General features: G+C 44.5%; 2 protein-coding genes across 2 annotated transcripts in view; both read left to right on the forward strand.

The window, feature by feature from the left end:
* LOC130277255 (calreticulin-like) overlaps window positions 1–28,000 on the forward strand; it is a 272,928-nt gene that overhangs the window by 117,417 nt on the left and 127,511 nt on the right. The window lies entirely within an intron of this gene.
* Window positions 2–27,999, forward strand: API5 (apoptosis inhibitor 5). Its single transcript, XM_056527731.1, has 14 exons — window positions 2–208; window positions 8,539–8,700; window positions 10,275–10,368; window positions 12,205–12,270; window positions 13,131–13,282; window positions 13,503–13,709; window positions 15,086–15,190; window positions 15,523–15,612; window positions 16,723–16,907; window positions 18,522–18,615; window positions 20,910–20,966; window positions 21,641–21,717; window positions 23,466–23,602; window positions 26,111–27,999. Exons 1-14 carry the CDS (start codon window positions 140–142, stop codon window positions 26,188–26,190), a joined length of 1,575 nt encoding a protein of 524 aa, XP_056383706.1. The 5' UTR covers window positions 2–139; the 3' UTR covers window positions 26,191–27,999.

The raw sequence follows: 28,000 nt of genomic DNA on the forward strand, positions 1-28,000 counted from the left end.
ACAGGGGCCTCTGAGCGCCGCTGTAGTTTGGCGGCGCAGGCGCTGTGATCATTTCCCGCTTCGTCTCCTGTACTGTTGGTGTCTCTACGCACACACTGAGGAGATCGCCGTCGCCGAGAACAACCGCCAGAGACCGACAATGCCGACCGTGGAGGAGATGTACCAGAACTACGGGATCCTGGCCGACGCCAAGGACGACGTGAGCCAGGTAAGGACCGGCACTCCTCGTATCCCCGGGCCTACCCCGCCTGCTCCCGGCCTCCACAGCCCTCTCTCTCCTCCGGGGATTAGGCCTTTCCTGCTCTCCGAGCGGCCCTCCTCATCCCGGGGCTTCTCCTCCCGACTCCATGGCCGCCTATAGACCATTGTACGATAGTACCGAGGGGGCCACAGACGATCACATCGGATCCTGTCTCATCCTCACATAGCATTCTCCATTGTGAGACCTCATAAGATGGTACAGAGGCCCCATATATACCCCCTCTAAATATAACGTCAGTCAGTATATACCCCCTCTATATATAACGTCAGTCAGTATATACCCCCCCTCTATATATAACGTCAGTCAGTATATACCCCCCCTCTATATATAACGTCAGTCAGTATATACCACCCCCTCCAAATATACCCCCCTCTATATATAACGTCAGTCAGTATATACCCCCCCTCTATATATAACGTCAGTCAGTATATACCCCCCTCTATATATAACGTCAGTCAGTATATACCCCCCCTCTATATATAACGTCAGTCAGTATATACCACCCCCTCCAAATATACCCCCCTCTATATATAACGTCAGTCAGTATATACCCCCCTCTAAATATAACGTCAGTCAGTATATACCACCCCCTCCAAATATACCCCCCCTCTAAATATAACATTAGTCAGTATATACCCCCCTCCAAATATACCACCAGTCAGTATATACCCCCCTCCAAATATACCACCAGTCAGTATATACCCCCCTCCAAATATACCACCAGTCAGTATATACCCCCTCCAAATATACCACCAGTCAGTATATACCCCCCTCCAAATATACCCCCAGTCAGTATATACCCCCCTCCAAATATACCCCCAGTCAGTATATACCCCCCTCCAAATATACCCCCAGTCAGTATATACCCCCTCCAAATATACCACCAGTCAGTATATACTCCCCTCCAAATATACCACCAGTCAGTATATACCCCCCTCCAAATATACCACCAGTCAGTATATACCCCCTCCAAATATACCACCAGTCAGTATATACCCCCCTCCAAATATACCACCAGTCAGTATATACCCCCCTCCAAATATACCCCCAGTCAGTATATACCCCCCTCCAAATATACCCCCAGTCAGTATATACCCCCCCTCCAAATATACCCCCAGTCAGTATATACCCCCCCTCCAAATATACCCCCCACAGTCAGTATATACCCCCTCCAAATATACCCCCCACAGTCAGTATATACCCCCCCTCCAAATATACCCCCCACAGTCAGTATATACCCCCCTCCAAATATACCCCCAGTCTGTATATTACCCCTCCTCCAAATATACCCCTCAGTCAGTACATACCTCCTCCAAATATACCCCCTTCAGTATATACCCCCTCCAAATATACCCCTCAGTCAGTATGTACCCCCCTCCAAATATACCCCCAGTCAGTATATTACCCCCCCCAGTCAGAATATACCACCCCTCCAAATATACCCCCAGTCAGTATATACCCCCTCCAAATATACCCCCAGTCAGTATATACCCCCCTCCAAATATACCCCCAGTCAGTATATACCCCCAGTCAGTATATACCCCCACAGTTTGTATATACCACCCCTCCAATTATACCCCAGTCAGTATATACCACCCCTCCAAATATACCCCTAGTCAGTATATACCCCCCTCCAAATATACCCCTAGTCAGTATATACCCCCTCCAAATATACCCCTAGTCAGTATATACCCCTCCTCCAAATATACCCCCAGTCAGTATATACCCCTCCTCCAAATATCCCCCCAGTCAGTATATACCCCTCCTCCAAATATCCCCCCAGTCAGTATACAACCCCCTCCAAATATACCCCCCACAGTCAGTATATACCACCCCTCCAAATATACCCCCAGTCTGTATATTACCCCCCCCTCCAAATATACCCCTCAGTCAGTATATACCCCCCTCCAAATATACCCCCCACAGTCAGTATATACCCCCTCCAAATATACCCCCTTCAGTAAATTACCCCCCCCCCACAGTCAGAATATACCACCCCTTCAAATATACCTCCACAGTCAGTATATACCACCCCTCCAAATATACCACCCCTCCAAATATACCCCCCACAGTCAGTATATACCACCCCTCCAAATATACCCCCAGTCAGTATATACCCCCCTCCAAATATACCCCCCCACAGTCAGTATATACCACCCATTCAAATATACCCCCAGTCAGTATATACCCCCACAGTCAGTATATACCACCACTCCAAATATACCCCACACAGTCAGTATATACCACCCCTCCAAATATACCCCCCCACAGTCAGTATATACCACCCATTCAAATATACCCCCAGTCAGTATATACCCCCACAGTCAGTATATACCACCCCTCCAAATATACCCCCCACAGTCAGTATATACCACCCCTCAAAATATACCCCCAGTCAGTATATACCACCCCTCCAAATATACCCCCAGTCAGTATATACCCCCCTCCAAATATACCCCCAGTCAGTATATACCCCCCTCCAAATATACCCCCAGTCAGTATATACCCCCCTCCAAATATACCCCCCACAGTCAGTATATACCCCCTCCAAATATACCCCCCCACAGTCAGTATATACCACCCATTCAAATATACCCCCTGTCAGTATATACCCCCACAGTCAGTATATACCATCCCTCCAAATATACCCCCCACAGTCAGTATATACCACCACTTCAAATATACCCCCAGTCAGTATATACCACCCCTCCAAATATACCCCAGTCAGTATATACCCCCCCAGTCAGTATATACCACCACTCCAAATATACCCCGCACAGTCAGTATATACCACCCCTCCAAATATACCCCCCACAGTCAGTATATACCACCCCTCCAAATATACCCCCCACAGTCAGTATATACCACCCCTCCAAATATACCCCCCACAGTCAGTATATACCACCCCTCCAAATATACCCCCCACAGTCAGTGTATACCACCCCTCCAAATTTACCCCCCAGTCAGTATATACCCCCTCCAAATATACCCCCACAGTCAGTATTAGGGATCGACCGATTATCAGTTTGGCCGATATTATCGGACGATATTCACAATTTTGGACGTTATCGGTATCGGCAATTACGTTGCCGATAATGGACTGCAGCGCAGGGGGTTGTAGTTTTGCAACAGATGGGGGCACCCTGGTTGGGAAACACTGGTCTAGACAATTGTACGATGGTACTGATGTCTGAGGGGCCACAGTCAATAGGATTGGATCTTGTCTTCAGGCAGATATCATCCATACATAACAATAACCATTCCTAGGACAGTACAGGGGTCACATAGATACCCCCATATTCAGTATACCACAACCCCCCTGCTATCTTTTTTACTAAGGATTTTTGCAATGCATTGCTTATTCATAGTAATCAAAATAACAAGCCAAACACAGGGAATGGATCCGCACTGTCCTGCATTATTCATGGGTCCCGGCTGCTGATAGCTGCTGGGACCATGTGGATATACACTCAGCTCCTGAGCTCGCTTCATACCTCTGCCACTCCACTTTGCCATATAAAGACTGCTTTCTGTGGCAAGGGGTTAAAGCGGCACTTGCTTGGGGCATCTGGGATTTGAGTCCTGGGTCCCCGAGCGGCGCCTTCATCCTCTGGGTGCTCTAGGCCGGTGACGCGGGCCCCTTTGCTTGCCTGAAGCAGGGCTAAATGCCTGAAGAATTCAACTACCTGGCGCCCAGAACTGCATGTCTCGGGCGATATGATTTCCACTACCCTGACCCATGTGAGGGGGATCTATGAAAACCTGTGCAGTTACCCATAGCAACCATATTTTCATTCTTAAAAAGGCCTCTAGAAAATAAGCAGTGATCTGAGTGGTTGCTATGGGCAACTGCTTCACTTTTCCTCTGCACAGGTTTTCATAAATCTCCCCCAAAAGTCTTAAATTTGCACAAAAAATCTGCTTCAATGCAATGTGGTCTAAATGTGGGTCCTATTATACCAGAGGGCCATTATCCGCCAAACGGTGGACATAGCCCTGTGCATTAGGCTGTGTTCAGCTGTTGCAGCAAACTAATTACCTCATGTGGTTTTTTGGCAATTTTTGCCCAAAAAAATCTCCTGCACACTGTAATTAGTTGCTGTACTGCTAATTAGCTGCAACGTGTGAACACAGCCTTGGGCAATTGATCAGCAAAATGCATTTTCTGCGGCCTTCAGTTATGTCTAATAGGGCCCTAAGGGCAGTGTCTCTCTTAAGGGCAGTGTCTCTCTTAAGGGCAGTGTCTCTCTTAAGGGCAGTGTCGCAAAACTACAACTCCCAGCCTACATGTGGAGACTGCAGCTCCTTACAAGATATATCTGCCGTGTGCATGAGCCCATAGAGGAGCGAGTTACAGGCAGGTCTATGCTGCACAATCAAAAAATGCAATGGATGATCCACCAGTCTCTGGAGGACGTGCAGTATATATGTGGTGACCCCATGCTCTGGAGGACGTGCAGTCTATATGTGGTGACCCCATTAGTCTCTGGAGGACCTGCAGTATATAAAGGGTGACCCCACCAGTCTCTGAAGGGCCTGCAGTATCTAAGGGATGATCCACCAGTCTCTGGAGGCTTTGCGGTATCTAGGGGGAGATCCACCAGTCTCTGGAGGCTTTGCAGTATGTAGGGGGTGCTCCACCAGTCTCTGGTGGGCCTGCAGTATATAAGGGGTGCTCCACCAGTCTCTGGTGGGCCTGCAGTATATAAGGGGTGCTCCACCAGTCTCCGGTGGGTCTGCAGTATATAAGGGGTGCTCCACCAGTCTCTGGTGGGCCTGCAGTATATAAGGGGTGCTCCACCAGTCTCTGGTGGGCCTGCAGTATATAAGGGGTGCTCCACCAGTCTCTGGTGGGCCTGCAGTATATAAGGGGTGCTCCACCAGTCTCTGGTGGGCCTGCAGTATATAAGGGGTGCTCCACCAGTCTCTGGTGGGCCTGCAGTATATAAGGGGTGCTCCACCAGTCTCTGGTGGGCCTGCAGTATATAAGGGGTGCTCCACCAGTCTCTGGTGGGCCTGCAGTATATAAGGGGTGCTCCACCAGTCTCTGGTGGGCCTGCAGTATATAAGGGGTGATCCACCAGTCTCTGGTGGGTCTGCAGTATATAAGGGGGTGCTCCACCAGTCTCTGGTGGGCCTGCAGTATATAAGGGGTGCTCCACCAGTCTCTGGTGGGTCTGCAGTATATAAGGGGTGCTCCACCAGTCTCTGAAGGGCCTGCAGTTATTTCCCCACACGTATTGTTATTTTAGGTTAGTGCTAGAGTCTCCTTAGTTGTTTTGTTTTCCTTCTAGAACATAAATTGTAACAGTTCCAGATCTGCGATGCCCAATAGACCCCATTGAGTTATCATGGGTCCATAAGCTTGCGCCGTGATGTCCGTCAATTTGATGGAATTTGCATGGAACTTCTGGGGCAGATGTTCGTCACTCTGAACGCTGTGTGCGGGCTTCCGTGTTCGCGGCCGCCCCCTCGTGATGTCATGCCCGCCCCCTCGTGATGTCACGCCCATTCCCTCAACGAAAGTCCATGGGAAGGGGGCGTGACCGCCGTCATGCCCCCTTCCCATAGACTTTCGTTGAGGGGGCGGGTGTGACATCACGAGGGGGCGGCCACATGTTTATGGCCTATCCTCAGCATAGGCTATCACTATTATGGACATTTATCAACGGGGTTTAGTCAGGTTTTCTTTTCTATAATTGTCGCAACTGCGACATTTATAGAAATTTTGACTGGAAAGTGAGAAAAGCAAGTTTTCCAAAAATTAACTAAGTAGTAATAATTTTAAAATGGACTACGGGTAGTCGGGTATTAACTGCGACAGCCGCAATTGCGCAAAAAAAAGTCGCAACAGGGTTAAAAATTGACTAAATTTACTCCAGCTCAAACATGGAGCAGAAAAAGCTACTACCAAAGTAAAAAAGGAAAAATTGCTTACGTGAAAGAAAATTATCAACAGGCTGAAACCAGTTGATAAATAAGTCACACATAAGCAAAAAAAGGTAAGGAAAAATTTACTAAAAAAAAAAAAATACATAAGCAAACATTGATAAATGTCCCTCTATATGCTTGATGAGGTGCTCACACCCAGCACCCCCATTGATCAGCTGCTCTGCAGGGCTGCTATGGCAAAATCTACCCTGTGAAAGGGACTGGAAGCAGATGACTACATTCTGTGTAGTTATTGCAGCTCTGCTCACATTTACTGTAACTATGTAATGAATATAAGGGTTATATATGCCAAAGTAGTATTCAGTCATACAGAGAGGCTGATTGACTGGGAAATCAGCCTATATGATTATGAAGTGCCCTAAATGGAGCATAATACAGGACGCAATTCAGGATTAGTAATGAGATGTATGTACACAGTGACCCCACCAGCAGAATGAGTATAGGATATACCTCAGGATCAGTACAGGATAAGTAATGTAATGTATGTACACAGTGACCCCACCAGCAGAATGAGTATAGAATATACCTCAGGATCAGTACAGGATAAGTAATGTATGTACACAGTGACCCCACCAGCAGAATGAGTATAGGATATAACTCAGGATCAGTACAGGATAAGTAATGTAATGTATGTACACAGTGACCCCACCAGCAGAATAGTGAGTGCAGGTCTGGAGAATACAGGATATAACTCAGGATCAGTACAGGATAAGTAATGTAATGTATGTACACAGTGACCCCACCAGCAGAATAGTGAGTGCAGGTCTGGAGAATACAGGATATAACTCAGGATCAGTACAGGATAAGTAATGTAATGTATGTACACAGTGACCCCACCAGCAGAATAGTGAGTGCAGGTCTGGAGAATACAGGATATAACTCAGGATCAGTACAGGATAAGTAATGTAATGTATGTACACAGTGACCCCACCAGCAGAATAGTGAGTGCAGGTCTGGAGAATACAGGATATAACTCAGGATCAGTACAGGATAAGTAATGTAATGTATGTACACAGTGACCTAACCAGCAGAATAGTGAGTACAGCTATGGAGTATAATACAGGATATAACTCAGGATCAGTACAGGATAAGTAATGTAATGTATGTACACAGTGACCTCACCAGCAGAATCGTGAGTGCAGCTCTGGAGTATAATACAGGATATAACTCAGTATCAGTACAGGATAAGTAATGTAATGTATGTACACAGTGACCTCACCAGCAGAATAGTGAGTGCAGCTCTGGAGTATAATACAGGATATAACTCAGGATCAGTACAGGATAAGTAATGTAATGTATGTACACAGTGACCTCACCAGCAGAATAGTGAGTACAGCTCTGGAGTATAATACAGGATATAACTCAGGATCAGTACAGGATAAGTAATGTAATATATGTACACAGTGACTCCACCAGCAGAATAGTGAGTACAGCTCTGGAGTATAATACAGGATATAACTCAGGATCAGTACAGGATAAGTAATGTAATATATGTACACAGTGACTCCACCAGCAGAATAGTGAGTACAGCTCTGGAGTATAATACAGGATATAACTCAGGATCAGTACAGGATAAGTAATGTAATGTATGTACACAGTGACCTCACCAGCAGAATAGTGAGTGCAGCTCTGGAGTATAATACATGATATAACTCAGGATCAGTACAGGATAAGTTATGTAATATATGTACACAGTGACTCCACCAGCAGAATAGTGAGTACAGCTCTGGAGTATAATACAGGATATAACTCAGGATCAGTACAGGATAAGTAATGTAATATATGTACACAGTGACTCCACCAGCAGAATAGTGAGTACAGCTCTGGAGTATAATACTGGATATAACTCAGGATCAGTACAGGATAAGTAATGTAATACATGTACACAGTAGGGATCGACCGATATTGTTTTTTAAGGGCCGATGTGGAGGTTAGCTGATAACTTATACCGATATTCCGGTATAAGTTAACGGCTATTTATCCCAGACCCACCCTAGTTTGGTTAAAATGGTTTTCCCCAGGGCCATATACCCACTTTTATCTGCCCTTGCAGATGTTTTGCAGGGCACAGGCATCATGTGTCAGGAAGTTTATGTATTGTTTTTGTTCAGTTGACATGTTGCAGGCAGCAGCTGTTTCCATTGCTTCTCCTAGTTTTGGTGTCCACACTGCGCTGGAAAGGTCTGAACACACAATGATCGGCCGTGACACTATTTATGCAGCTGTCAGATGATGTGTTAGGTTTATGGCTTTTACTTGTCTGTGTGTTTTGTAGGGTTTATGCAGAATCTTTATATATTAAATTTTTCCATTTTGTTTCACAGCACAAAGCTGCGTATCAGGTTATCCTGGATGGTGTCAAAGGAGGAGCAAAAGAGAAGAGATTGGCGGCTCAGTTTATCCCCAAGTTCTTTAAACATTTTCCAGAGCTTTCTGATTCTGCGCTCAATGCCCAACTGGACCTGTGTGAAGATGAGGATGTTTCGGTATGGAGTCCTATCCGTTTTATCATTGTAAAAGATAAAGATCTTCAAATCTTGTAGCTTTGTGTCTGTAAATGAAAATGCAGACCCAGATTCATTAATCTGATTTGCCTATTGCAGCCAATCACAGCTCTGGTTTCACCAAGCAATTTGTGAAATGAAAGCTGATCTGTGATTGGTTGCTATTGGTAAATCGGGCAGTTTTTGTCCCCAAACAGATGTATAAATCTTGGCTAATGTTGATTTTTACAGACTGTCATTTGCACACATTTGTGACAAGTTTCAAACTCATTACAACAGAGTAGGGCTGCACATATAAATTGCAATCCTTCTGCAAATTGATATAATGCCACCAGCCTTTAGCTGTCTTTGCTTTTGGAATTGCTGGAGGCACCCTGGTTGGGAAACACAGTCCCAAGTAATAGGGGTTTGAGGGAAACATAAAAAATACCTGATGCTCGCCTAATCCCAGTCCTCGTAGGTCTGCTGCAGATTATGCTTTCCTCCCCGCGGTCCCGGTATCTTCTCTGTGCTTGTTACAGGACCTTTCCTGCTTAGCCAATCATGTAGAGCGGACCTCCAGTGAAAAAATACAGGTTAGGGAAGATACGGCTAAGGAAGCTAGCCCCGCCCCTTCTCAACCGCGCTCCTAACACATAGCGCTCCCGCTAGTAATACGGGACCAGATGCTCTAAATCCGTGCCAGCAATACTGTCTCATAGCAATACATGCGACCTACGCAAGCAGAGTAACAGTAGTAGGTGCAATCTGTCAATTTAAATTATCAGAATATGATCTAGGGCAGTGGTCTCCAAACCACAAACCTCCAGATGTTGCAAAACTACAACTCCCAGCATGCCCGGACAGCCGTTGAAGGGTCCTTTTCTGACCAGAAACAAGTTGTTTTAAGTGCTAATAAAACCTTTTAGGACTTAAGCTTGTGTCCGAGTTCCTAACCAAGTTGGACCAGCGCCGGGAAAAGCTCTATTTTTTTTTTCTCCACTGCAATTGCTCAGCCAATCAATGACCCAAGCAGTGTTATGTGTCAGGCCAGTGATTGGCTGAGCAGGAAGGTCCTGTAAGTCCCATAAGACACTGGACTGCATGGGGGAGATCGGGATCTGGGGCAGAGCTACAGGGATAGGTAAGCAACAGGATTTTTGTTTCTCCCGCATCCTGGCTCAAAATTAATGGGGGGGGGGGGGGGGGGGTTTGGGCGATTCGACGTGAAATTGGGGGATTATTTTTATTTTTTTGTTTGTTATATCACAATTGCATATTGAAATCGCACATTTTCCCCAAATTGTGCAGCTTTACGAGAGTGCTGCTACTGTTATACGAGCCATGCAGCAGGGAAGGTTATCGGGGAAGGTTTAAAGCCTGTGTATAGAAACAGGAAGGGTTTAACTCACTCTGTGTAGCAACTAGGCTGTCACATTGCTTTAGTGCAGTATACAGATATATGCTCAATGAAAGGGTTTTAGGATGCGATAAGCAGTAATCCCTATTCCAGGCCCTGCGCTAGCTGCCATAAGAAACTTTGTGTTAACCCTTTTACTTCTTCTTGTCTTTATTAGATCCGCCGTCAAGCTATTAAAGAACTGTCACAATTTGCCACCGGAGAGAACCTTCCCCGTGTGGCAGATATTCTTACTCAGCTTTTGCAGTCAGGTATGATTATAAACGTTATTTATATTTTTTTAAGGGTATGTTCACACAGGGCAGATGCCCTGCAGATATTGTGCTATGGAAAATAGACAGCATTTTCACAGCAAAGTCTGCAGAAGAAAATTTTTCAATGGTGGATTTGCTGGTGCAGATTATTTTGTGGCAGGGGAAAAACAGTGGGAAGATTCATCAAAACGCGTAGAGGAAAAGTGGAGAGTTGCCCATAGCAACCGACCAGATCACTTCTTTCATTTGTAAAAAGTCCTCTGAAACGTAAGCAATCTGGTTGCTATGGGTAACTGCAACACTCTTCTACACAGGTTTTGATAAATCTGCCCCCAATCCGCAGTTTATCCATCCCGCTTGAGTATACTTCATAACTTAAAACTCACATGGCAAGGCATAAACTATGGAATATTGGTCTTCAATTTGAAAACTACAAGAATAACTGCACAAAGATGCAGTATTTTTCATAAGGTGAATGATTTTCCAGGTATGGCCCTTTTATATCCAATCAAAACACTTGGTAGACCAAAGGACAATGAGGAGAGTGTCTATAGCTGTTATTTTTTTTTTTCCTGCCCTTCGGCACTAAGGCCACGGGGCACTGAGCCGTCGCCATTGACGGCTATGCAGTGCTCGCGGAATCCGCGCAAAGAATGAACATGTTCTTTCTTTGCGCAGAACTGAAATTCTGCAGTATGAACGAATCTCTGAGACCCATTCACACTAATGTTAAGTTCACACCGCGTAATTTCGCCCGTGGAATTCCACAGGAATTCCGTAGTGTGAACGTACCCTTAGGGTCTATATTCACATGCACAGGATTTGAAGCTGCAGCTTTTATGCTGCAGAGTTCAATGTAAACTAAAACGAGTTAAAACAGCTTCAACTCCAATCTTGGTGTTCTCTGGTAAATGCCAAACGTCCTCCACGGTGTTGGGCTGTAAGCACAACCCCCACCTGTGGACATCGGGCCATCATACCACCTTTATGGAGTCTTTCTGACCGTTTGAGTGGACACATGCACATTTGTGGCCTGCTGGAGGTCATTTTGCAGGGCTCTGGCAGTGCTCCTCCTGCTCCTCCTTGCACAAAGGTGGAGGCAGCGGTCCTGCTGCTGGGTTGTTGGTCTCCTCCACGTCTCCTGATGTACTGGCCTGTCTCCTGGTAGCGCCTCCATGCTCTGGACACTACGCTGACAGACACATCAAACCTTCTAGCCACAGCTCGCATTGATGTGCCATCCTGGATGAGCTGCACTACCTGAGCCACTTGTGTGGGTTGTAGACTCCGTCTCATGCTACCACTTGAGTGAAAGCACCGCCAGCATTCAAAAGTGACCAAAACATCAGCCAGAAAGCATAGGCACTGAGAAGTGTTCTGTTGTCACCACCTGAAGAACCACTCCTTTATTGGGGGTGTCTTGCTAATTGCCTATAATTTCCACCTGTTGTCTGTTCCATGTGAAATTGATTGTCAATCAGTGTTCTTCCTGAGTGGACTGTGGGATTTCACAGAAGTGTCATTGCCTTAGAGTTACATTGTGTTGTTTGTGTTCCCTTTATTTTGTTGAGCAGTGTGTATACTTACCTGCCTTTCAGACTATCTGCTGCTCATAGCTTCCTGTTCTCAGTCCTGATTTGTGGGAAATACCTGTTCAGCTAGTCACTCGCCACAGTGGTGACCTGCCTCAGCCAGTAATTGGTTAAGTGGGCATTGGCAGCAGATTTTGTAATCATCTAATCGGGGGAAACCTTCTGTATAAGGGATAGAGGCTAGATATGTAAAAGTGACCAATTCTTTCTTTATTATTGATTACATTTTGTATTTTTTCAGACGACTCGGCTGAATTTAATCTGGTAAACAACGCTTTGCTGAGCATATTCAAAATGGATGCAAAAGGTAAATGGCAGTCTCCGTGCTACTTGTCATCCTAAGGTAGAATAGCTGTTTGTGCTTATATCTGTAAGTTGTAAAGTAAGAGTTCATCTGGTAAGCTATGCATTAAAGGGGTACTCCGGTGGAATTTTTTTATTTTTTATCAACTGGTGCCAGAAAGTTAATCATATTTGTAAATTATTTCTAATAAAAAAATCTTAATCCTCCCAGTACTTATTAGCTGCTGAATACTACAGAGAAATTTTTTGCTGACATCTCTGTCCAATATAGGAACTGTCCAGAGCAGCATATGTTTGCTATGGGGATTTTTTCCTACTATGGACAGAGATGTCAGCAGAGAGCACTGTGCTTGTAAAGTAATATACAAATCTGTTTAACTTTCTGGCACCAGTTGATTTAAGAGAAAAAAAAGTTTTCCACCGGAGTACCCCTTTTAAGGGGTATTCTGCTGCTCAGTGTTTGGAACAAACTGTTCTGAATGCTGGATCCAGCGCCGGGAGCTCGTAACGTCAGCCCCGCCCCCTAATGACATCCCACCCAGCCTACTCAATGCAAGTCTATGGGAGGGGGCATCACACCCCCTCCCTTAGACTTGCATTGAGGGTGTGGGGCTGTGACATCACGAACTCCTGGCTCCAGTGTTCGGAACACTTTGTTTTAAACGCTGAGCAGCGGAGTACCCCTTTAATGCTAAAGTAGGATTATTTTCTGGGTGATAAAGGATGATGCATGCACATGTCCAGCACAGATGCCATTTTTTTCTGTAAGACCAGAGAAGGGCTTTAGAATTTGCATTATTCTGTCTATTACATTCAGAGGTGTTGTACATATTGATGGAGATATGTTTCTTTCTTCATACTAAGGTACATTGGGGGGCTTGTTCATCCAGATCCTTCAAGGGGAAGATATTGTCCGGGAGCGAGCCATCAAATTCCTCTCCTCTAAGCTGAAAACCCTTCCTGAAGATGTTCTGACAAAGGATGTGGAGGATTTTATCTTCTCCGAATCAAAGAAGGTAACTAGACATGCACTGACAATAATGGCTCCCACTGGTGGCATACTACTACTGTACAATGGTCAGATTCATGTCAAACATTGTAGCTATATCCCATCTGTATATTGTCTATCCTTACACATGTCTTCTAAGCTTATGTAAGTTTATCGTATTACTGCAACATTGTTTTATGTTACTATGTGAATCGATTATCATGATTAATTTACTTTTGTCTTTTTAGGTTTTGTATGACGTAACTGGAGAAGAATTTGTCTTGTTCATGAAAATCCTTTCTTCACTGAAAAACCTACAGACGGTCAGCGGCAGACAGCAGCTGGTGGATTTAGTGTCTGAGCAAGCAGGACTGCATCAAACTCTAAACCCAGCAGACCCCGACTCTGTGGATCGCTTGCTCCAGTGTATGCGCCAGGCAGTGCCACTGTTTTCCGTAAGTTTCTAGATGGCGGCTCTCAAAGGGGTTGTCCAGGCATACACTCCTGCTTCAAGGGGTACTCCGGTGGAAAACTTTTTTTTTTAATTAACTGGTGCCAGAAAGTTAAACAGATTTGTAAATTAGCCAATGTAGAAATAAAGACGGCACTCACCCAGGTAGGTACTGCTAGCAATTGTACTTTATTCTATCAGGAAATCAAGCGGGGAGGTGCAGTGTCAGGCAGGTGTCGAGACACGGGCGCTGGAGCCCACAGCGTGAGGGCAACAGCTGTGTCGTGCTTCCGCACTTCGTTGGCTGGTTTTACTGTATCCTAAGCTATTTGGACTGAGCACCCCCACATGGCTGCTTGATTCCCACACCTACGCTCCAGTTCAAGCTGTCTTCCACATAAGCAGTGCCGGACTCTGCTTCTAGTTCATGTGAGATTTGTAAATTGCTTCTATTAAAAAAAATCTTAATCCTTCCAGTACTAATTAGCTGCTGAATACTACAAAGGAAATTATTTTCTTTTTGGAATATAGTGCTCTCTGCTGACATCATGACTAGAGATGAGCGAACTTACAGTAAATTCGATTCGTCACGAACTTCTCAACTCGGTGGTTGCTGACTTTTCCTGCATAAATTAGTTCAGCTTTCCGGTGCTCCGGTGGGCTGGAAAAGGTGGATACAGTCCTAAGAAGGAGTCTCCTAGGACTGTATCCACCTTTTCCAGCCCACGGGAGCACCTGAAAGCTTTAGTAATTTATGCAGGAAAAGTCAGCAACCGCCGAGCCGAGAAGTTTGTGATGAATCAAATTTACTGTAAGTTCGCTCATCTCTAATCATGACCACAGTGCTCTCTGCTGACATCTCTGTCCATTTTAAGAACTGTCCAGAGTAGGAGACAATCCCCATAGCAAACATATGCTGCTCTGGACAGTTCCTAAAATGGACAGAGATGTCAGCAGAGAGCACTGTGCTTGTGATGTCAGCAGAGAACTCTGTGTTCCAAAAAGAAAAGAATTTCCTCTGTAGTATTCAGCAGCTAAGTACTGGAAGGAACAAGATTTTTTAATAGAAGTCATTTACAAATCTGTTTAACTTTCTGGCACCAGTTGATTTAAAAACAAAAAGTTTTCCACCTGAGTACCCCTTTAATGTGTCTGAGCAACTGCTCAATACCCAACAAGTCCCCCATGCCAAATACTCTCTGGGCGTCTATTAACTTTGCAACCATATTACCCAGTGATCAGTTGCATCTCTTCATACCCAAACTTTTGGAGATGATCTGGACAACCTTTGCACTATAGATACCTAATACATTTATGAATATTTATAGAAAGAAAAAAACATGCACTCATAATGCAATTGTTCTGGATTTTAATTTGTAGAAAAATGTCCACTCAACAAAGTTTGTGACGTATTTCTGTGAGAATGTTCTGCCCATCCTGAGTACCCTGACCAGTCCAGCTGAGGGATTGGATGTCCAGTTGGAGGTAAGTAATAGCGCTTTACGGTGGGTTGTTGTCCCGTTGGGGGAGATTTATGAAATCTTTGTGCGAAGGAACAGTGGTGCAGTTACACCAATCAGATTACGGCTTTAATTTTTCAGAAGGTTATTTAAAAATTAAATTCTGGTTGCTAAGGACAACTGCTTCACTGTTCCCCCTGCATAAGGTTTGACGAATCCCCCTCCCCTTTTGTATTTTACTTGTGTTTGAGCACAAGATAGTAAAATACTAAATCCTTAGATTATGTACTAAAGCAATAAATTGGATTAAAGTGTAAGAAATGTGTTCCCTGGTAACTTTGGATTGTTTGTTTCCAGGTATTGAAGCTGTTGGCTGAGATGAGCGCCTTCTGTGGTGACATGGAAAAATTAGAATCAAACTTGAACAAGCTTTTTGATAAATTGCTGGTATGTCGATGTACTCTTTACATATTAAGGGCCTATTCACATGTACAATATCCTGTGCATATTTCAGTGTAAACTGACTGAACATAATATTACATCTGCAGCGTCAAATATGTGCAGGATACTGTACGGGCGAATAGAGCCTAAAGGCACCTTTTACATACATTCTTTCACTTTGTTCTGCCAGTACCAGTCGGGCTCCCTTTGGCTAAAATTGACCCCTGCAGCGTGCGCGCCCCACGCTGATAGGCAGATAAGCAGACCCTCAATACCCGCTCAGAAACGCCATAGGCCGGAATTTCCCGCCGGCAGAGAGTGGGCGGGGCTAAGCTCTGTGAAGCGAAGTACCACGGCCATAATGAAAAAAAACCTGAACAACGATAAACTAAGGATAGTGAGCCTGGGCGAAGAACTGTCTGCTGCGCGCACAGCACTGCCGACAATAAAGGATATATATATATATATATATATATATATATATATATATATATTATATTATTATTAATAAACACAATCAATATTATTTCTCTCAGCATTTACTCTTTCTTACACTCCTCACACACAGAATCTAGCTTGAGAATGGTTACCTCCTCCTTTATATCTTCATTTTATTGAGGTTGTATAGGGTCACAACTAGAGATGAGCGAACTTACAGTAAATTCGATTTGTCACAAACTTCTCGGCTCGGCAGTTGATGACTTTTCCTGCATAAAAATTAGTTCAGCTTTCAGGTGCTCCGGTGGGCTGGAAAAGGTGGATACAGTCCTAGGAGACTCTTTCCTAGGAATGTATCCACCTTTTCCAGCCCACCGGAGCACCTGAAGGCTGAACTAATTTATGCAGGAAAAGGCATCAACTGCCGAGCCGAGAAGTTTGTGACGAATCGAATTTACTGTAAGTTCGCTCATCTCTAGTCACAACCTTTTAACCTGTACTCGATAGAATCTTTATTCATATCTGTTGAGCTACCTATTCCCCTTATATTCCACAGTACTGTGAATTTTTTTAAGCCTAACCCAAAAAAATAAACTGTTCTACCCACATGTTGACGTAAACATTTACCATGTGTCATCCTCTCGTTGATCTTTGCTCTTTGTCTCTATCTAATGCCAGGAGTACATGCCACTTCCACCGGAAGAAGTAGAAAATGGGGAGAACTCAACTGCAAATGAAGAGCCAAAACTCCAGTTCAGTTACGTTGAATGTCTGCTCTTCAGTTTCCATCAGCTTGGAAGGAAGATGCCAGACTTTCTGATTGGCAAAGTCAATGCAGAGAAACTGAAAGACTTCAAGATCAGGTAAGCTCTATATGACAGGATGTGAGCTAGGAAGGGTCCATGTAGATTCCGCTTGCAACAGCCACCCATTGATTTCATTGGGTTCTGCTGAAGTTATGATGAGAAATTGGATTCTGGTGGAATCTGCCATTTAGTTTAAAGGGGTACTCCGCCCCTAGACATCTTATCCCCTATCCAAGGATAGGGGATAAGAGGTCTGATCGCAGGGGTCTTGCTGCTGAGGACCCCCGCGATCTCTCCTGCAGCCCCTGAGTCATAAGCTCCCCGGCGCTAAGTTTGCTCAGTGGCTGGTGACAAGGGCCGGCGGTTCGTGACGTCATGGCTCTGCCCCCTCGTGACGTCACTCTCTGTCCCCTTAATGCAAGTCTATGGGAGGGGGCATGGCAAGTGACGGCCCCTCCCATAGACTTGCATTAAGGGGGCGGAGCGCTATGTCATTAGGGGGCGGAGGTATGACGTCACAAACCGCCGGTCCCTGTATCATGAGTCATCAGCAATGGAGCAAACCTAGCTCCGGAGAGCTGAGTCAGGAGAGCTGATGACTCGGGGGCTGCAGGAGAGATCGTGGGGGATAAGATGTTTAGGGGTGGAGTACCCCTTTAAGTCAGTGTTTCCCAACCAGGGGGCCTCCAGCAGTTGCAAATCTACAACTCCCAGCATGCCCAGACAGCCGAAGGCTGTAGTTTTGCAACAGCTGGAGGCCCCCTGGTTGGGAAACACTGGTACTTATGTCCGTAACAGTTTGCAGTAGGGATCGACCGATATCGTTTTTTTTAGGGCAGATACCGATAATCGGTGGAGGTTAGGGCCGATAGCCGATAACTTATACCGATATTCCGGTATAAGTTATCGGCTATTTATCCCCCCGTGACACCGCTGCAGATCATTGATTTAAAGCGGGCGCTTTAAATCAATGCACTGCAGTGGCTTTTGCGGTTCCATAGGCTGCCGCCACCACCCACTTCTCTCCCCCTACCTGTCAGGGTGGTCCGGGCCATCCATCCTTCCTGTAGTGTCCGGCGGCATTCTGGGTGGAGGGTGCACCGGTCCGGTCTGTCCTTCTTCTCCGGGGGTCCTCTTCTCCACTCCGGGCAGGCTCCGGCCTAGTAACGCAGCATAGACGCTGCTGCGCAGTGACGCCCGTGCGCAGCGACGCACCTGACGTCACTGCGTAGCGGCGTCTATGCAGCGTACTAGGCCGGAGCCTGCCAGGAGTGGAGAAGAGCACCCCCGGAGAAGAACAGCCCGGACCGGTTCACCCTCCACCCGGAATGCCGCCGGACACTACAGGAAGGAAGGATGGCCTGGACCACCCCCATTACGGGTAAGTTTACATTTTTTTTTTAATTGACTCTGAGGGTGGGGGAGGGGCCCGACCGGTATAGCGGTATGGGCAAGGTAATTGCCGATACCGATAATGCCCAAAATCGTGATTATCGGCCATACCGATAATCGGTCGATCCCTAGTTTGCAGTGGGCATAAGTGCCCATCCAGAGCATTGTGAACACCGCAGATTCATTGTGGAAATTCTCTGCTTAATTTCCATAGTGTAAATGAACCCTAAAGGGTTACATCAGTGTGTCACATGATACATCTTAATGTTTGCTTTTTAGGCTACAGTATTTTGCCAGAGGACTTCAAGTCTACATAAGACAACTCCGCTTGGCTCTGCAGGGGAAAACTGGTGATTCACTGAAGACAGAAGAGGTAAGAAATGGGTTTCCTCGGATGTTGTCGTATCATGTTAATTGTAATTAACACTTTATAAGTTACGACATGTTATGATAGGGCGGTCTGCAGGCACTTCTCTACTGCACAAACACTATAAAGACCTGCGCTTGCTCTGAAGACTCTTGGACACTACACAGATGGCTCATTACAGGGGAGCTATGTAATGCTTTGTGTGCTTTAGAAATAAAGGGGTATTCCAGGAAAAAATGTCATTTTATATATCAAATGGCTCCAGAAAGTTAAACCGATTTATAAATTACTTCTATTAAAAAAATCTTAATCCTTCTAATAATTATCAGCTGCTGAAGTTGAGTTGTTCTATTCTGTCTAACAGTGCTCTCTGCTGACACCTCTGCTTGTCTCGGGAACTGCACAGAGTAGAAGAGGTTTGCTATGGGGATTTGCTTCTACTCTGGACAGTTCCCGAGACAAGTTTCATCAGAGAGCACTTAGACAGAAAAGAACAACTCAGCTTAAGCAGCTCATAGGTACTGAAAGGATTAAGATTTTTAATAGAAGTAATTTACAAATCTGTTTAACTTTCTGGAGCCAATTGATATATAAAAAAGATTTTTTTCCTGGATAACCCCTTTAAAGGGGTATTCCAGGAAAAAACTTTTTTATATATATCAACTGGCTCCAGAAAGTTAAACATATTTGTAAATTACTTCTATAAAAAAAATATGAATCCTTTCAGTACTTATGAGCTTCTGAAGTTAAGGTTGTTTTTTCTGTCTAAATCCTCTCTGATGACACGTGACTCGGGAAACGCCCGGTTTAGAAGCAAATCCCCATAGCAAACCTCTTCTAAACCGGGCGTTTCCCGAGACACGTGTCATCAGAGAGGATTTAGACAGAAAAGAACAACCTTAACTTAAGAAGCTCTGAAGTACTGAAAGGATAAAGATTTTTTAATAGAAGTGATTTACAAATCTGTTTACCTTTCTGGAGCCAGTTGATATATAATAAAAAGTTTTTTCCTGGAATACCCCTTTAAGGTTACTTAATTTAGGAATATCAATAATGGATACATTTGGTGAGTGCATGCAGTGACCTGTTGCAGGCGTATGTCTGCTGTGTGCATAACCTCCAGTGTATCCAGTAGGATGCAGCTTCAGGTTCTTTCACCTATCACAGGAGGCACGTATGAGTACATTGAGACTGCAATGTGAGTCAGGGGGACATGGGTTCTTGTGGCCCTTTAGAGACCAGACTGGGAGCGGAGCAAGTGCAGTGCGATGAGATCCACCCGTCTGCATAATTGTAGTCTCCATTAGTAAAACACCATCTGCATGGAAACATAGAACCAATAGTTTCCATGTAAGACTAACCCATAAAGACATTAAACAAATTTAGTGGTGAAATAAGGCTGCAATGTTTAAAGTAAAACCGTTAACAATCAAGTAAATATAAAAACAATAATAAAATAGAATCATGAATATTATGTCCACCTGCAATAAACAGGTGATTAACCCCCCCCCTTATAAACATCACGACAAAATAAAGTATAAGGAAATAAAAAGGAAAATGAATAAAATTAAGGGAGGGAGGGAGGGGTGTGTCTTGATCCGAAGGCTAAAGGGACATAACTGTACTGCCATCCGCTATATAAGGGGGAAAAAATGCCAGTAGCACAGGCACTATAGCTACAACTGCCAGCCATATGAGGTATCTGCAGTTAAAGGGGTTAACCAGGAAAACTTTTTTATATATATCAACTGGCTCCAGAAAGTTAAACAGATTTGTAAGTTACTTTTATTAAAAAAAATCTTAATCCTTTCAGTACTTATGAGCTGCTGAAGTTGAGTTGTTCTTTTCTGTCTAAGTGCTCTCTATGACACGTATCCCGGGAACCGCCCAGTTTAGAAGCAAATCCCCCATGGCAAACCTCTTCTACTCTGTGCAGTTTCTGAGACAAGCAGAGGTGTCAGCAGAGAGCACTGTTGCCAGACAGAAAAGAACAACTCATCTTCAGCAGCTGATAATTATTTGAAGGATTAAGATTTTTAAATAGAAGTAATTTACAAATCTCTTAACTTTCTGGAGCCAGTTGATATAAAAATAAATAAAGGTTTTTCCCTGGAATACCCCTTTAAGGAAATTAAGCTAAGCAAGCCCATAGACATATACAGGAGTGGCAGCATCAAATTAAATAACATTGTTCATGTTTCCATGCGGCCCCCCTTGTGTATTTGTCTTGGGGGTCCTTACAGGAAATAAGGAGCCAAAATGGCAGACATAACCTGATGTTATATATATTTTTATTGCAGAACAAAATCAAAGTGGTAGCCCTGAAAATCACCAACAATATTAATGTTTTGATCAAGGTAAGTTTATTTATAGGAATGTAATTATATACTGGGTTGCATGTGCAGTTATTAGGACATCACTGTTACTGATGGTAGTTCCATCTCAGTCTCTTTCCAGTGGATAGTGATATTCCCAGCCCCATAATTGCAGGTCCCTCATCATTGGGGGTCCCGGAGGTTGTATCCACAGCCCGCCAGTCTTATAGGGATGGCAAGTTCTAATAATCATCCTTCGCTTTGTGAGCTGAGAATACTCCTTTAGGGTAGAGTTACACGTAAAGGACCTGCAGCGTATTTTACTCTGCGGATTCGCCGATGACCCTATAGTGTGCCTCCAGCTGTTTTACCCCATATCTTGCTCGCAGCAATCTTCCGCTACGAGCAGCCACACAGCACATGCATAGTGTAAATACAGCCGCAATGTCGGAGTACACTGCACATTTGTGCAATGACTCTCACATCAATGTGTGGCTGCTCATAGTGTGGATTGCTGCATGGGGAGAAACAGCTGGAGGCACACTAGGGTTGGGTCATCGGTGAATCCACAGCATAAAATATGCTGCGTATCCGTTACGTGTGGCCCTACCCGCGTGAAAACAAAATGCCAAGAATCTGAATATTTCTTCCCAGTGCATTTATGCAGTAGTTATCCAAAATAAGTCACTTAACGGATTGGATTCCTTCTAATGCAGGATCTGTTCCATAACCCTCCATCCTACAAGAGCACGGTCACTCTCTCTTGGAAACCAGTCCAGAAAGCAGAAGCTGGGTGAGTGTTACTGAGATCACTTCATTCTATACTTTTATCACTAGCTGTGCTTTTCTATAATTAAAGGGTTACATTGAGTTCCGATAGCGGTGTGCGGGCTTCCGTCTTCACGCCCTCCCCCTCGTGACGTCACGGCCCACCCCTTCAATGCAAGTCTATGGGAAGGGGGCGTGACGGCTGTCACACCCCCTCCCATAGACTTTCATTGAGGGAGTGAGACGTGACGTCACGAGCGGGCGGGTGTGAAGACGGAAGACCGCACACAGCATTCAGAACTCAATGTTCCGGACGCCGGGTAGCGGAGTAACCTTTTAAAAATCACTCATTTGTTTTATGCCGCCTGTGAATGCTGTTCTTGTATAAGAGTAGATATGACAGGGACGGCACCTGATAACCACTTAGATGCTGCAATTGCTTTTTACTGCACTACGTAAGCCAGTGTTTCCCAACCAGGGGGCCTACAGCTGTTGCGAAACTACAACTCCCAGCATGCCCAGACAGCCTTCGGCCTTCCGATCCAGGCAATTGTCAGCTGTAATGTACAGCCAGCACCTGACTCATGTAGTGAGCCGAGCTGCAGAGCCTGCTACATATCGCCCATCCGCACTAACAGCATAAGGGTACGTTCAGACGAGCGGATTTCCAGCGTATTTTACGCTGCGGATCCACCGCTGAAGGACCTCTGTATGCTGCCGTTACATGCGCCTGGTCTGAGCGGCAATACGCTGCTACATGCAGACAGACCGAAGCGATGTGCGAGTCACCCTGCATGCGCGGTGTACTCGCACACATAGTGGCCGCTCCCCCTGCTCAACGAGCTAGGCCGAGAGCTGCCGCAATGTGCGAGTATACTGCGCATGCGTGCGGCGACTCACACATTGGAGTGTGTCTGCTTGTAGCGGCGTATTGCTGCTCGTAGTGGCGTATTGCCGCTACAAGCAGGCACATGTAAAGGCAGCATACAACGGTCCTTCAGCGGCGGATCCGCAACGTAATATGCGCTGTAAATCCGTTCGTCTGAACGTACCCAAAGTCTGTGTTTGTAAGGCTGGGCTCACATCATGTTTTCTCCCATACGGTAGCGCATACGGCCAGGGGGGAGCTAAAACCTCGCGCTCCCGTATGCCTTTCTATGTGCTCCCGTATGTAATTAATTGCAATGAGCCGGCCAGAGTGAAAAGTTCGGTCTGGTTCGCTCATTTTTGCGCCGTATGCGCTTTTACAACCAGACCTAAAACCGTGTTTTAGATCCGGGGAAAAAGCGGATACGGCGCAAAAATGAGCCAACCGGACTGAACGTTTCACTCCGGCCGGCTCATTGCAATGAATTACATACGGGAGCGCATAGAAAGGCATACGGGAGTGCAAGATTTTAGCCCCCCCTGCCGTATGCGCTCCCGTATGGGGGAAAATGTCATGGGAACCCAGCCTTAGACAGAAAAGTATAACTCAACTTCAGCAGCTCATAAGTACTGAAAGGATTAACAAATTGTAATAGCAGTAATTTACAAAGCCAGATGATGGATGGAAGATGATAGAGATATAGATATATATATATATATATATATATATATATATATATATATATTATTTTTTTTCTGGATAACCCCTTTAACTTCATTTTTTCCTAAGTACTGATTTAAATCAAGAGTTGTAATAAATTAAGACATGCAGGTATGGCTTTTTATAGGTATACTTTTGTATTTGCTTTATTAACATATAGTATTTTTTTTTTTTATGCATTTAAGGCAAAAAAGGTCAAGCGAAGACACTTCATCTAGTTCCCCTCCCAAAAAGCCTATTGCAGGACCAAAGAGGGATTCCAGACAGATCTATAACCCTCCTAGTGGAAAATACAGTGGAAGCTTGGGCAATCTCTCTTACGGTGAGCATCATTTGTTAACACACGGGCAGATTTGCTGACCTGCTAAATGGGAAAGTCCTTGAGCCAATACAGACATAAGTGCTTGGCAGCGTGGTCCGACAGACGGCAGTGAAGGCACATGGAGGGAAGACAAAGGATTTTCTTTTGGATAGGATTGGGGAACACTGCACCATAGGCATTTGCACTTGTCATGGTTCTGTGTGACCTAATTAAATTATCCAGGAAAAAACTATTATATAGACATAGATATATATAGAGATATAAAAATAATATATGTGGTAGCCCTTGGTGGGTGTATGGTAGTTGGGGGGGGTCTTTAGGTAGTTGAGGGGGTTAAGGTTAACCCTATAGTTAGTGCCGCCAGGCTGAGGGCTAGTATGCTGAGGTAATTCTCCGGCCTATCGCCGCCCTTCCCAGTAACGAAAGGTGCATGCACAAAATGACTGAAGGTCCACAAGGTACTTGAACTTTGGATAAACTTTACTGAAAGGCTTGCGGTACATCCAATGCACAATAACAGTCTCATGCAAACAGTCTCCATATAGTTCAGTGACGGACAGTTGTTGCGGACCTTCAATAGTAATAAAAGTCTCTGGATAGATAAGGTCCGGTGATCTTGCAGAGTGCTTAGGGATTGATACTCACTATTCCAAATAGATCAGCTGTTGCCGCAAGGCTCGGGCCTAACTCACTGCGGAAGATAGCTGCGCAGATCCTGCTCGTTTGACAGCCTGAGAACAAGAGAGATGCTTACTGCTTGGCTGCACAGGAACAAGAGATCGAAATCATGGCCACCGCTCCCTTATATGGGCACGGGCGGGGTTATTTTGATTGGTCCGAATATCTGTCACTCACCGTCACAAAGCATGGTGGGTTCAATACGTCACAGGGACCTCCAAAGGTCCTTAAGCAAAAACCATAGTTTACTTGTTCACGTGACCCGCAGGTCCTGCTATGCTCCGGACAGGTAATTAACTAGTTATATACATTAGTACTATTATATTTACATAAATCCTGAATAAGCTATCATCTAGATGAGAGGTGACAAGGGGCAGACCAGACAAAAGGGACTCGACGTCCTAGGGACGTCAAAGCTGACCCCCGCTTCTAAAGTGAAAGTGAAACTATCCCGGCTAGTCAGTCGGGCTGTTCGGGACCGCCGCGGTGAAATCACGGTGTCCCGAACAGCTTACAGGACACCGGGAGGGCCCTTACCTGCCTCATCGGTGTCCAATTGACGAATGACTGCTCCGTGCCTGAGATCCAGGCAGGAGCAGTCAAGTGCCGATAACACTGATCACAGGATTGTTAATACACGCCAGTGATCAGCATAGGAGATCAGTGTGTGCAGTGTTATAGGTCCCTATGGGACCTATAACACTGCAAAGAAAAGTAAAAAAAAAAAAGTGTTAAAGGTCATTTAACCCCTTCACTAATAAGTTATCCCTAATCGCCCCCCTTTTCCCATAAAAAAATAAAAGTGTAAATAAAAATAAACATATGTGGTATCGCCGCGTGCGTAAATGTCCGAACTATAAAACAATATCGTTAATTAAACCGTACGGTCAATGGTGTACATGTAAAAAAAATTCCAATGTCCAAAAAAGCGTATTTTGGTCACTTTTTATACCATTAAAAAATGAATAAAAAGTGATCAAAAAGTCCGATCAAAACAAAAATCATACCGATAAAAACTTCAGATCGGGGCGCAAAAAATGAGCCCTCATACCGCCCTATACGTGGAAAAATAAAAAAGTTATAGGGGTCAGAAGAGGACATTTTTAAACATACATTTTCCTGCATGTAGTTATGATTTTTTCCAGAAGTGCAACAAAATCAAACCTAAATAAGTAGGGAATCATTTTAACCGTATGGACCTACAGAATAATAAGGTGTCATTTTTACCGAAATATGCACTGCGTAGAAACGGAAGCCCCCAAAAGTTAAAAAATGGCGTTTTTTCTTCGATCTTGTCGCACAATGATTTGTTTTTCCGTTTCGCTGTGAATTTTTGGGTTAAATGACTAATGTCACTGCAAAGTAGAATTGGTGATGCAAAAAATAAGCCATAATATGGATTTTTAGGTGGAAAATTGAAAGGGTTAAGATTTTTAGAAGGTAAGGAGGAAAAAACGAAAGTGCAAAAACTGAAAAACCCTGAGTCCTTAAGGGGTTAACTTGAGCCATCTGGAGCCAGTTGAGATAAAAAAAAAACATTCTGGATAACCCTTTTAATCCTTCAAGAAAGGGTTTACGGTAATTTTATTTTTCTACTGACCTGAGTCCTGAGCACAGTTAGATGAATAAAAATTCTATGGAATGCCCCTTTTAATAATACAACCTGAACAGGTCTAGCTCCGTGCCTCCATATTGAGTCCATCTTTCATATGTTGTCTAAGAAATGTTCTCTAATGTATCCACCGTTGTATAGAAGAAAAGTGTTCACGTAGCTGACGCTGGTGTATTCTGGAATGCGCTTTAATTCATTTAATGTTTTGGATTCTGCAGAACAGAGAGGAGGATTCCGTGGAGGCCGAGGGCGAGGTTGGGGAGGACGTGGTAATCGCAGTCGAGGCCGAGTCTATTGATGGTGGCCCATCGAGCAGAAGAGCTGCAGGGTGTACTGTAGTAAGGCTGGACTGCTGATCGCCTCCTGATCACCTGCCAATGGCAACAGACTTTTTAACATGAAGCGTTCTTTCTACCTTTCTATGTACCGACCGTTTTTTTTTTTTGTATTCAGCCATCGCAGCCGTTTCATTCACAATCTACAGTTCAGACGCTGCACGTCAAGGATCCTGAACTTCCGTATAGGACTATGTGCAGAGCCTCTGATACTTTCCAATTACCAATATCACTAAAAGAAATTCATTAAAAAAAAAACACCTTATGGTTCTAGAACTTTCAATAGAACTTTCCGTGTCGGTTTTGACATAGTTCATGAATCTCCAAGAGCACCAGGTGGAGCGATGGTTTGAGCTGTTTTGTTAATGTTTTTGGTTCATTGCCAAAATCAGTTTTTTTTTTTTTTTTCGTCACAAGGACCTGCATGTCTGAGAGTGCACAAGGTAAACTCCATGCTTCCCATTTTTTTGGTTTGGTCCAATTGACTTTTTTTTATTTGTTAATTTATTCTTTCATAGTAAAGCTGCGGCACTACAGCTTTTTCTTCCCCACCCTCCTCTCATACACCTCTTCTCTTCTGTATACTGTACCCCAAGAGCTCGGAAGTATTTTTTTTTCCCTACCTACTCCCCAATGAAATTTGATAAGTGGAGCTGCCGTGTTCTGTTTTGTCTTTTAAGTGGGGGAAATGTATATTGCTTTGACAATTGGGTTTTGACAATAGCGAATTCTATTTTCTGCTATGGCTTTAAAAGCAAAATATTCACATTCCCGTACTGAAGTCTTTCTAATGCATTAGCATTAATATGGCCTCACTGCAAGGTGACACTTCTAGATACATTTTCTGAATGATTACCTTTTATAATGTTAGGATCAATAGTTTCTAGCTGCCAAGTGACATGTTCCTAAAGGATACATCAGCACAGACAATGGCTCCTCTGCTGTTCGTAGCTAAGACAATTACGCTGAAAACTGTGGTGTGGTGAAGTTTGCGATTCCACTGTCCCTAGTACATTTTTAGGGGTTCCGGTAAAGGTTTAAGGGGTACTCCCTTTGGGGAGAGAGAAATGTATACAGATTTATAAATTCCTTCTATTTAAAAATCTTAATCCTTCCAGTACTTATCAGCTGCTGTATGCGCCACAGGAAGTTGTGTAGGTCTTTCCAGTCTGACCACAGTGCTCTCTGCTGACACCTCTGTCCGCATCACGAACAGTTTGTTCGCTATTGGGGATTTGCTCCTGCTCTGGACAGTTCCCGACATGGACAGAGGTGGCATCAGAGAGCACTGTGGTCAGACAGGAAAGAACTACACAACTTCCAATGTAGTATAAAGCTGCTTAGTACTGGAAGGATAAAGATTTGTAAATAGAAGTAATTTACAGATCGGTTTAACATTTTTGGCACCAGATGATGTGAACCTGGGGATCTGCTCTAGTTCATGCTCAAAGCTTGTCCAAGATTAGAAAACATTTGCTGCTTTCTTCCAAAAAACACTGCCTCATCTGTCCTCAGGTTGTGTGCGGTATTGCAACTCTGCTACTTCAATAGAAATAAGGTGCAATGCCTAACAGAAACTGAGGACAATAGTGGCGCTTTTTCTAGAAGAAATTAGCGATGTTTCTCTAATCCTGGATAACTCCTGTAAGTGTCATAGAAGCAGCGCTGAGCCACAGCATAAGCACCGCCTCTAGAGATGAGCGAACTTACAGTAAATTCGATTCGTCACGAACTTCTCAGCTCGGCAGTTGATAACTTTTCCTGCGTAAATTA

Source organism: Hyla sarda, chromosome 6 (genome assembly GCF_029499605.1).
Source record: "Hyla sarda isolate aHylSar1 chromosome 6, aHylSar1.hap1, whole genome shotgun sequence".
Lineage (NCBI taxonomy): Eukaryota > Metazoa > Chordata > Amphibia > Anura > Hylidae > Hyla > Hyla sarda.

Excerpts from the sequence above, each read along its gene's own strand:
- API5 (XM_056527731.1), top strand. The coding sequence starts at position 140 with ATGCCGACCGTGGAGGAGATGTACCAGAACTACGGGATCCTGGCCGAC. Across the intron at positions 15,613-16,722 it reads AGCTTTTTGATAAATTGCTG|GAGTACATGCCACTTCCACC; the intron begins GTATGTCGATGT and ends ATCTAATGCCAG. Across the intron at positions 20,967-21,640 it reads ATATTAATGTTTTGATCAAG|GATCTGTTCCATAACCCTCC; the intron begins GTAAGTTTATTT and ends CTTCTAATGCAG.